Here is an 11,127-nt window from a genome sequence, read left to right on the forward strand (position 1 = left end):
TTTCCTGCACTCTCTTCCCTGACCCAGTTTTTGCTTGACCTGGAGAAGTTATGTCCTGAACAGGAAGCTCTCCTGTTTGAGCACCGCCCTAGGGCTCAGGCAGGACTCTATTCAGCCTGTAAACCCTAGGGTGGACCCATCCGAGCGGCAATGCCAATCCTGGCCCTGAAAGTCCTGAATGCAATAATCCCGAACGTTGAAACCCCTAAAGTCTAACAAGTCCCAGTGTTGTAATTCCTGACAACCACAATCCCCAAAGAGAAAAGTCTCAGATATTGAAATCCTAAAACTAAATAGTGAAAGTCGGCCAGTTCCTATGGCTCTCCTCTGTGCAAGTGCTCTGTATATCCTCGTAACGCCTTTTCGTGTCAAATTTTCTTTCCTTTTCATTTTTTTAAACTTTTTTCTTCCTACTATTTTAAATTGTCAGCATAATTTTCACAGTTTGCTATGCTATGTATTTTAACTTTGCATCATTTGCAATACTGGAGGTATATATTGTGTAAAGACTCTGAGAACTCAATTTGTTTCATGTATTTTTTTGCAAATTTGAGAAAGTACATTACCACAATGCTGATGTTGTGTGTAAGGATTGGTATGTACATTAAAATGTTGAAACTTCCTCAATAAATGAAGAGATGCCCTTTTTTGTGCAATTCATGGAAGTCAAAATTTCTCAGGATCTCAGCTCTTTGGGTGGCTGCGGGTACAGGGGGGGATCCATCCAGGGTAGTGGCAATTGGTTTAATCAATAAAACTTAGTTTTTCTGTCATGTTATCTCAGATGACCACAATGATAAAGCTAGTGTACAAAGGTAACAACAACCAGGGACCAGCAGTTAGTGTAATGGCAATGTTGCTGGACTCCCATGTAGCCAACCGCGGTTCAAGTCCCAGATCTGGTGGCTTAAACTCATGCTGGGTGCGTGTGTGTGCATGCCCAAGATCCCAGGAGAAAATGGAGGAGAAGGGATTGCAGCATGGCCATCTCCCCGGGGATGATTTCTCGCTTTCTGTCTATCTCTCTCTGTCTTTCTGGTGAGCACACGTGCCCTATAGCAAAAATCTCTCCCCAAAAACCAACCAACCAAACAAATAAACAACAACAACAACAAAAAAAACAAAGGTAACAACCATAGTGATAGGTCCTTATACACTTTGCTTTTTGATCTTCGAAAAAATGTACACAGTTTGGCTCACAAGTATTATGTCCATAAGACTGTGGTTAGTATTCCTGAGTGTTTATTTCCACAAAACATGTTATTATTGCCTATTTTATTATGTAAAGTGGCCTATAAAGTGTTCTGATTTTTTTTTTGAGAGGTTTTTGGTATAGGGTGCATGCACTTGCTAAAAAGACAGAGACAGAGAGACAGAAAGCGAGAAATCACCCCCCGGGGGAATGGCCATGCCACAATCCCTTCTCCTCCATTCTCCTCTCAGGATCTTGGGCAAACACACACACGTGCCCAGCGTGAATTTATACCACCAAGTCCGGGACTCGAACCACAATCGACAACATGGGAGTCCAAGTCCGGGACTCGAACCACAATTGACAACATGGGAGTCCAGCGACGTAGCAATTACACCAATTGCTGGTCCCTCTGATGTGTTTTTAATGCATTTTGCAAATAATCCCCCCCCCCATTTTTTAAGAGAGATTTTCTTTTTTTTTGCTATAGGGTGCATATGCTTGCAGGAGAGACACAGAGAAAGAAAGTGAGAAATCCATCCCCAGGGGGATGGCCATGCCACAATCCCTTCTCCTCCATTCTTCTCTTTGGATCTTGGGCACGCGTACACGTGCCCAACATTTCAAACCTTTGGGTCCGGGACTTGAACCGCAGTCGGCCATCTGGAAGTACAGCGTCTTAACCATGATGGCACCTGCTGGCCCCAATAAATCCCCTTTTAAACAAATAAATGATGTCTTTTACATAATTTTAAAAATTATTTTGTTCAGAATTATGTTTTTGAGATTTTTATATTTTTGGAAGTTTGAGTATTTGGGATTATGGCATTCAGAATCGTGTCTTTTGGGATTATGGTCCAAACCCCTCAAGCTGGAGGAATAACTCAGACATATAAGGGCATGGCTTCAAGTCAAAGAGGACAAGGTAGGACCAGGACACTCTCAGACTGTTCTTCAGCAAGGGTCACTGTGGCCCCAGAGACTGCTCAGGTCCTCTGTGAGATGCCGAGGGCTGGGAAATCCAGCGAGGCCATGACCTAGGGTGTTCTGGGTATCAGGCTATGGTTTGCTAATAACCAGTTGTTATGGGTTGAGCCACATCTATCCCAAAATTCATGCTGAAGTCCTAACTCCCAGTAAATACCTCAGACTATGACCTGATTTGGAACCACCGCCAAGGCGGATAAAACCAGTTAGACGAGGCCACCACCGAGTAGGGATGGCATGGTCCAATGTCTGGTGTCTTCATAAAAAGGATAATCTTGGCCATAGAGAGTCATATGCAGGAGGAAGACAGCGGGAAGGACACGAAGAACACCATGCAGAGGCAAAGGCAGGGAGTGGAGCGAGGCCGCTGCACCCCCAAGGATACCAACGACCGCCAGCAAACCACCAGAAGCTGGGAGAGACGCCTGGAACAGACTCCCTTGGAGTCTGCAGAAGGAAGTGGCCCTGCCAACACTTCGGTTTTTGAACTTCTGGTCTCTAGAATGGAGAGATAACACATCTGTTATGCAAGCCACCCAGTTGTGGGTTTTCATTATGACAACCCTAGCAGCTGACTCCTGGTGAGAGCCGGGCAGAGGCAAGAAAGAACCATCCCTGCCGTAGGCTGGAGCCGGGTAAGCGTCTTTCTGGCCATGGCACAACTGCATCCATTTCAGAAACTCTGCCGTCTAACCTGGCTAATGGCATAGGCCTCCAGCCATGGACAAACACCTGCAGACCCGATGCAGCCCAGGCAGGCAGAGTCAAGGTCAGCTCTGTTCTTCCCTTGGGTTTCGCTCAGGTCAAGAGCAGGCAGGAATACACTTAGGTAAGAGGCTGGTGCTTTAAAACCCACTCACGCATAGGCACACACACACATGCAAGTGCACGCACACACACGTGAGCACACACATGCACGGACTCACCACGTTCATCAGGTTCTCATGGTCCCCGCTGTGCTGTCTGGGCTTCTTCTCTCTGAATTGGAAAATAGAACACCGTCCTAATGTCAATGTGCCCCTAAAATCACACTTTCCTAACTTCATTCCCATCAACATTTAAGTCTCTCTCATGGTAAGAATCACATTAATTCTGCCACAAGAGAAAACGAAATGAAACAAAAGCAGTGACTTGCAGGTGGCATGGTGGTTGAGGCGCTGGACTCCCACAAGACTGACCCCAGTTCAAGTACTGGACCTGGTGGCTTGCTCTCTCACTTTCTCTTTCTCTCTCTCACTGTCTCTTTCTGGTGAGCACAAACGTCCTACACCTAATAATAATAATAATAATAATAATACATAAAATTAAGTAATTCTTAAAAGAAAACCAAAACCAAACAACGGTGACCCGGCACTCCTTTGCAGGTGTCGGTGATGGTCCAGTCCGGGGAGGCGACTACTTTTCTCCTCTCTTGAGTGCCCCTGCTTCCAGGAATAGCCCACCCAAGGATGGAGGCAGGGTTATGAATACAAACCACATACACCTAGAATATTGAAAGAGTAATGCCATTTTTTCCTTTAGAAAAATCCAGGCAATGATCTCATCTCCTCACTTGGAATCTGTACAGTCACACACTACGATAGGATAGAGAAAATCAAGAAAATACAATTTTTGGCACGTTGAAAGGGTACACATGCTCCCAGGATGAGTCAGATGTATTCCCAGTCTATGGAAAAGTCCGTGGAGTAAAAATAGAAAGTGTTTTTACTCAGGGCCGTCTAAAGAAAACCCGGCAGTTGTAGTAAAAACGTTTCCCATCAACAAATAAGGCAAGAGTGTCACCTAGTGGGAGAGTGAGTAATTACAGGCAGGCCCTTCAGGCCAAGGAGTACTCTGATCAGCCATGGAGGCCTGGGTCTTAAGGGGGCAAGGACTGAGAGGCTACTTTGGCTCAGTGGGTCTGGCTTTTCTCCCTTATGACAGATTTCAAGGTAGAAAGTCATATAAAGTCATGGTAGGTGACAGTCCCAGAGTTTTCTCTGAGGTCGAGAAGACTGAAACAGGCTGGCCAATGTCAGTGGTGCTGTGCTGACTCCCAGCTGTATCCATCCCACCGAGGGCTGGTGCCTTAAAACAGCTTCTGGCATCACTCCTGGTTACGAGAACTCTACTGCTCTCTGGGCAAAGACCTTTTCTGGGGAGCACTGGCAAGATAAGAGTAGAAGTTTAGTTCTCAAGAAACACACACACACAGAGAAAAAGAAAGAAAGAAGAAAGAAGAAAGAAGAAAGAATGGGGACCAGAAAAAAGAAAAAGAGAAAGATGGAAACAAGAAAGAAAGAAAAAGAAAGTGGGGACCAGCAGTTAGCGTAATGGCTATGTCGCTGGACTCCCATGTAGTCGACCATGGTTCACGTCCCAGACCCAGTGGCTTAAAACTCACGCCGGGTGCATGTGCGTGTGTGCGTGCCCAAGATCCCGAGAGGAGAATGGAGGAGAAGGGATTGCAGCGTGGCCATCCCCCCCTGGGGGGTGATTTCTCGCTTTCTGTCTCTCTCTCTCTGTCTGGCGAGTGCATGTGCCCTATAGCAAAAACCTCTCCAAAAAAAGAAAAAGAAAGAGGGAAAAGAGAGAAAGAAAAAGAAAGAAAAAGCAAGCAAGACATGGATGATTACTTCACATACAGCATATCTGTCTTCTAGGAGAACTAATCTGTTCCTTAAGAAACTGCTGTTTGGGGCTGGATGGTGGCACAGGGGTAAACGTGGTGTCTGTGAGGCTGATCTACAGGGGAAAGGAATCTGCGTTGGCGCCTGCAGACCTCCCCGAATACGCCGGGCATATATGTGCCCATGATCTAGAGCTGGACGTGGAGCACGGCATGAAAAGACCTGTTAGTCACACCAGACGTGTGTGTGTGCATACCCAAGATCCTGAGAGGAGAATGGAGGAGATGAAAGTGTGGCATGGCCACCCCTGCTGGGGGGTGTGATTTATCTTATCACTTTCTGTCTCTCTCTGTCCAGCGAGCGCACGTGCCATATAGCAAAAATCTCTCTCTAAAAAAACAAACAAAAAAAAAACCTGTTGGTGGTGCTGTCTCATTCTTTGTCTCTTTCATTCATGGAAGAAATAAAAGGATAAGCTTTTGTAAAAAAGAAACTACCATTTATATTACAAAGATTAAAAAACAATCCCTCTGAAGTTTATGATAGCAAAAATTCTCAGAAACTTCCAAGTGGCAGCACAAAAGACGCATATCATGCTTAGATTTCAAAATGCACGCTGATGGAAAAGAAACATAACGGTGACAACGGTGTGCTCAAAAGAACAGCAAGGATTTTATTCCGTTAACTTTAAAAAACAAGGGCTCTTCCGGCTGCCCCCAGCATAATCAAACACGGCGTTTCATTCCATTAATAAAAAGTATCCTGGAACTGTTTGCAACAGAGAGAATTTAATTTTAACGTGTGCATTTTGGTACGTGTCTATGCAGTGGGAATTCATTCGTAACAGGATTCATATATAAAGAGTCCTCTGTGTCCAGGGGACGTGTTAATTTAAGGTTCCAGCAAACACATATTGGCTCTCACCTGTCACAACTAGAGCACAGAAAGATGAGGAAGGTGATGAGGAAGAAAGTGGCGATGGCTGCCAAGCTGCCCCACAGGACCACGTGCATCTGTCCGCTGCTCAGCAGGCTGCCCGCGGGGCCCATGGTGGCAGCAGGAGCTGGCTCCACGGAGGGAAGAAGTCAGTCCTTTGAAGGTGGCGACATGGAGGCCGAGGGCTCCGTCCCCCTGTAGAAAGACAATGCATTGGAAGCTCTTTCTCATGTCAAGTGTCAGGGTCTTGTCACTAGCAAAACGTCTGAGCAAAGTCAGGGAGGTGTGAGGGATGCGAAGAGAGGGCTGGACGCCATGTGAAACCTGACTCTGGGCAAGTCCCCTCCTCAGTGTAGACCTCAGTTCACCTCACTTGGGAATGTAAAGCAGGAGGAATGCGCGGTGCCCACTGAACGGTGCTAAGCAGGGCATGTCATCTTACCTTGATTGGTTTAGGAGATGGGATCTTAAGGTCTTCACATAAAAATGTTAGCAAATTCATTTTTTAAAAAACAACCAAAACAATACAAAATATGATAGAACTTTTGTAAACGTACAATTCAATACCTCTTACCACTGCCATCTCTTGTTTCCTCAGCTCCTCACACCCACTTTCCTCTGAGAAGGTTGAAGGTTAATACAACTAAGGCATGGAACGGCCTTATATTCCCCTGCACACAGTTCTCTACTCTGAGTACGTGGCTTCATTTCAGGGCTGGTTTTCACTAAGCTGCCGTGAGTACCTGATAAATGCATTTTCAAATGAATAGATAGAAGTCTGTGCTAAGAATGCATCTCCAGCAATAAGACAGGCCTGCTTATAAACAACTTTACATTAAGCAAAAGAGCTGTACCTAGTACATTTGAGTGCCTGGATCATGCCAGAAACTCTGCTAAATCCTTTCCTCATTTAATCACCACCACCACCCTGTGTAGGAGGCACTGCTGGTCTCTGTTTTATAGACAAGGAAGCTGAATGCCAGCAGAGAAGTAACTTCCCCTCAAGTGTCACTGGAGCAAAGGGGCAGAGTGAGAAGAGTCCAACTGTATTTGACTCCACGGTCCGGGCACTTAGTCACTTGAGAAGTTCCCCATTGACAGCTACGATACTCCTACATGAAAATGGGCAGATTACTTTTGCTCAGTACTGTGTTATAAATATTTGAAAACAGAGTAGTTGTTAAGTGTCTGCCATCAGAAAGGCCTTATGTAAAGAACATTTGCTGTGGGTTGGCACAGTGTCCAGATTCTACATAGCTGGATATGCAGATCAAAACAGCCTACACCAGGTGGTGTAGTGGGTAAGGCACTGGACTCCCATGTGGTTGGTTGCCTGCAGTTCGAGGCCCGGACCCAGGGGCTTGAAACTCACACTGTTCATGCCTGCCCAGAATTCTGACACGCGAATGGAAAAGGGGTTGTGGTGTGACCCTCTCCAATGGGGGGTGATTTCTCACTTTCTGTCTCTCTGTCTCTTTCTGTCTCTCTAGTGTGCACACGCATGTGATAGCAAAAATCTCTAGAAAAGAAGAAAGAAAGAAAGAAAGAGAAAATAAGGAAAGGAAAAAATCAGCCCCAGTGGCTTGAAAAGCATGCATGTGTGTGTCTGACAGGATGGAGGAATGGAGGAGGCAGCACTGCAATGTGACCATGCCCAAATAGTGGCTGTTTTCTCCCTTTCCCTTTTCTGGCTTTCACTGGTGAAGCACATGCCCGCTAGAATTTTTTTAAAAAAGAGAGAGAGAAAGAAAAAGAAAAAAAGAAAGAAAAGAACATTTGCATGGTCAATTCTAGAATAATCTACAATAAAAGAAACAGCTTTGCATTTAATCTTAAGCATCATCAATACAGTCAGGAAATAAATAGCGTATTACGACAACAAATCCAAACTGAGCACAGTATTTTTCTTGAAAAAGATTGTTGAGGGGCCAGCAGGTGGTGTGATGGTTAAAGCACTGGATTCCCATATGGCCAACCATGGTTTGAGTCCTGGGGCCGGAAGCTTAAAAGTCATACTGTGTCTATGTGGGTGGTGCCCAAATCCTGAGAGAATGGAGGAGAAGGGACTGGCGTGATTTCTCATTTTGACTCTGTTTCTCTTTCTCTACCATGAGTGAAGGGGCCCTATGGCAAAAAAAAAACAAACCCCAAAATAAAAAAGAACAACAAAAAACAAAAAAAAAAAAAAAGAACAACAAAAAACAAACAAAACAAAAAAAAAAAGAAAGAAGAAAGAAAAAAGACTGCTTTCGCTTGTTTATGTTTCCATTTCCATTTCCTCAGCGGTGGAGCGCTACCTGCACTCAGCTATCACTGAGCCTTAACGTCTGTCCGCCATATTCAGTGGCTCAGCAGTGAGGGGTGATTAAGCCATTTCGGCAAAGGCAGCCCAACTGTCCCAAATGTTCTAATTGCAAGGTTGAAGAACAACAGAAAGGCTGAAGAAAAAGAAAATTGTATCTACAAAGTATGCAGTGAAAATTCTGGGTGTTCAAGTTCATTATTTCCCCCAGCCTTTGAATGACGATGCACACCTCCTTCTAACGCTCTCCGCATAAAGAACGGTAGAGCTCCCTGTGTAGTGGACAGCTTCTTTCTTCATGCATGTGCTTGTATATTAGCCTGTAAACACTACAGACACCCAGTAATAAACAGTCAAATTACTTCTTCTCTGTTTGTCCCCACACAGCCATACTGAATGAAAATAACCACGTTTCTTACACGAGGAGGCAAGGAATTCACTTCGAGCTGAGACAAACTCACACCACAACAGGGTATTGAAATTCATTCAAACAAGCACTTAAATCATGGTCATCTTTGTAAATATACAAAATAAATGTGTATATACAGTCCAAATCATAAAGTATGTTTAGGGAGCACAGAAGAAAGAGATCCGTCTCTTGCACAGGAATTTGTTGGTCCTTTTGTTCATTCCCACAACAGATTAATCAATGCCTATTTATAAAGTGCCAGCTTCTTAGAAAACAGTTTGCTGTGTGAATTATTCAAAAGCCGGAGAGCCAGCCAGCATACCTAGAGAGGGATTTCTAGCACCTTTCTCCTTCTACATGTGTTTCTCTCTTTCCTCTGTTCTCTGCCGACATGGGAGGCCAGCCGAATATAACGAAATACGTGGGGTGCCCAGCCTAGTGGGACAATGAGGAGAAGGGGGATGAAAGGGGGTTATTACAAGCTCCTGAATAAAGGAGGGAGTGCAGAGAAATGTGTCAGAACTCCTGGCTCGCTCCCCTTCGGAGAGAATTCTTGGAAAAGCCACTGGAAGAAAGACTTTTTCCAAAAGTTTCCACCGTGGACCAGAATCTCACAAGAACAACAACTGTCATCGGGTGTGTGTTTCTGAGCTCAGGCAGCTTCCATCTCAGAAGCTTCTAAGTGCCACTCGGTGGGAGGACCGGCAGGAACATTGTCACAGTGGCCGTGGGCAGGGGTGGTGGGAGCGAGAGGGGCAGCAGCTGCCACTTGCTAAATCCCCTTCAGGGGCCTGGTTGTGTGTGTGTGTGTGTGTGTGTGTGTGTGTGTGTGTGTGTGTAGGGGGGACATCTATGACCTTTGATCCTCACAGCAGACCTCCCAGGGGATCAGCTCCATTTTATTTATTATTATTTTTGTAACTGTGCTATAGGGCACATGTGCTTGGCAGCGACAGTGAGAGGAAGGGAAAGGGAAAAAGCACCCTGTAGGGGGGAAAGTGATGCCACAATCCCTTCTGCATTCTCCTCTTGGGATTTTGAGCGTGCACGTACACCTGGCCAACATGTTTTGCAAACTGCCAAGTCTGGGACTTGAACCATGCAGTCAGCCATGTGGGATCCAGCCATGTGGAGTTCAATCACCTTAACCGCTATGCCACCAGATGGCCCATCATTTCCATTTTGAAGAAGATCTGCACCCCTTAACTCTTCTCTCTCTTAGACACCCCCCCAGACCTTCATACTTCTGTTCCCTAATTCTGCTGCCATTCCTCTCCATCTGACTCTTTTCTTAAAATTTGGCAGCTTATTTACAATTGAGCCAGGACTGCCCTCAACCCATGTGTGTAGAGGAATGACCCCCAAATGTGTAGATGAAATGCCCTTTTTTGTATCCATTCATTCTATGCTTTTAATGAGTAAATAAGTCAATAATTGGAAAAATCATAGGTTGTCTACTTTAAAAACAGGTAATAGGTAGGAGGTGGCATGGTGGTTAAAGTGCTGGCTCCCACCCACATGGACTCTGTTTGAGTCCCAACTTGACCATTCCATTTCCACTGTCAGTACCATGTCTAATAAATCACTTGAGATATTCCACACTTTATTATAAAGTGAGCTTTGTGTGATGACTTTGCCCAACTATAGGCTAATGTTAAGTGTTCTGAGCATGTCCGAGGCAGGCTAGGCTAACCTACTATGAATGAAAAATGTTAAGTGTGTTAAATACATTTTCAACTTACGCTATTTTCTACTTTTGATGGGTTTATTGGGATGTAACCTCGTCATAGGCCAAGGGGCATCTGTATTAATGCAATGGCAGATTTAGTTTAATAGTTGCATATAAACTCTTTTTGACTTAGAATGGGCTTCAGTATTAGTTGCGTTGTTATTAATTCATGGCAGAACAATGATTTAATATGAATGTAAGATATTGCTGTAAAGAGGCAGGAGGACTCAGCTCCCCTGTACCTACCCCCCCAGACCTTCATACTTCTGTTCCCTAATTCTGCTGCCATTCCTCTCCATCTGACTCTTTTCTTAAAATTTGGCAGCTTATTTACAATTGAGCCAGGACTGCCCTCAACCCATGTGTGTAGAGGAATGACCCCCAAATGTGTAGATGAAATGCCCTTTTTTGTATCCATTCATTCTATGCTTTTAATGAGTAAATAAGTCAATAATTGGAAAAATCATAGGTTGTCTACTTTAAAAGCAGGTAATGGGTAGGAGGTGGCATGGTGGTTAAAGTGCTGGCTCCCACCCACATGGACTCTGCAGTTCAAGCCCTGTACCTGGTGGCTAGTAAAACATGCCAGGTATGTGCACGTATGTGCCCACAATTCTAAGGGGAGAATGGAGGCAAAGGGACTATAACGCGGCCATCCCCACTGGTGGTTACTTCTCAGTTTTTCTCTCTCAGGTGAGTGCACGCGTCCTAATAGCAAAAAAAAAAAAAAAAAAAAAATGGCAGATTTAGTTTAATAGTTGCATATAAACTCTTTTTGACTTAGAATGGGCTTCAGTATTAGTTGCGTTGTTATTAATTCATGGCAGAACAATGATTTAATATGAATGTAAGATATTGCTGTAAAGAGGCAGCAGTACTCAGCTCCCCTGTACCTCTTCCAATTCGACTAATTTCCAGCAACCATGGGAACTTGTCACTTGCCTGAGAAATGTCAGAGCTTTG

General features: G+C 44.7%; 1 protein-coding gene across 3 annotated transcripts in view; it reads right to left on the reverse strand.

Moving 5' to 3' along the window:
• The window catches only part of PAG1 (phosphoprotein membrane anchor with glycosphingolipid microdomains 1), a 167,495-nt gene that overhangs the window by 23,835 nt on the left and 132,533 nt on the right, over positions 1 to 11,127 (reverse strand). For all 3 annotated transcript variants that reach the window (XM_006168928.3, XM_006168929.3, XM_014584337.2), the window contains 2 exons: positions 5,713 to 5,919; positions 3,106 to 3,157 (listed from right to left, as the gene is read on the reverse strand). In XM_006168928.3, coding sequence (XP_006168990.1) covers positions 3,106 to 3,157; positions 5,713 to 5,837 — 177 coding nt within the window. In that variant the 5' untranslated portion in view covers positions 5,838 to 5,919. The remainder of the gene's footprint in view (positions 1 to 3,105; positions 3,158 to 5,712; positions 5,920 to 11,127) is intronic.

Source organism: Tupaia chinensis, unplaced genomic scaffold (genome assembly GCF_000334495.1).
Source record: "Tupaia chinensis unplaced genomic scaffold, TupChi_1.0 Scaffold146445_1, whole genome shotgun sequence".
NCBI lineage: Eukaryota > Metazoa > Chordata > Mammalia > Scandentia > Tupaiidae > Tupaia > Tupaia belangeri.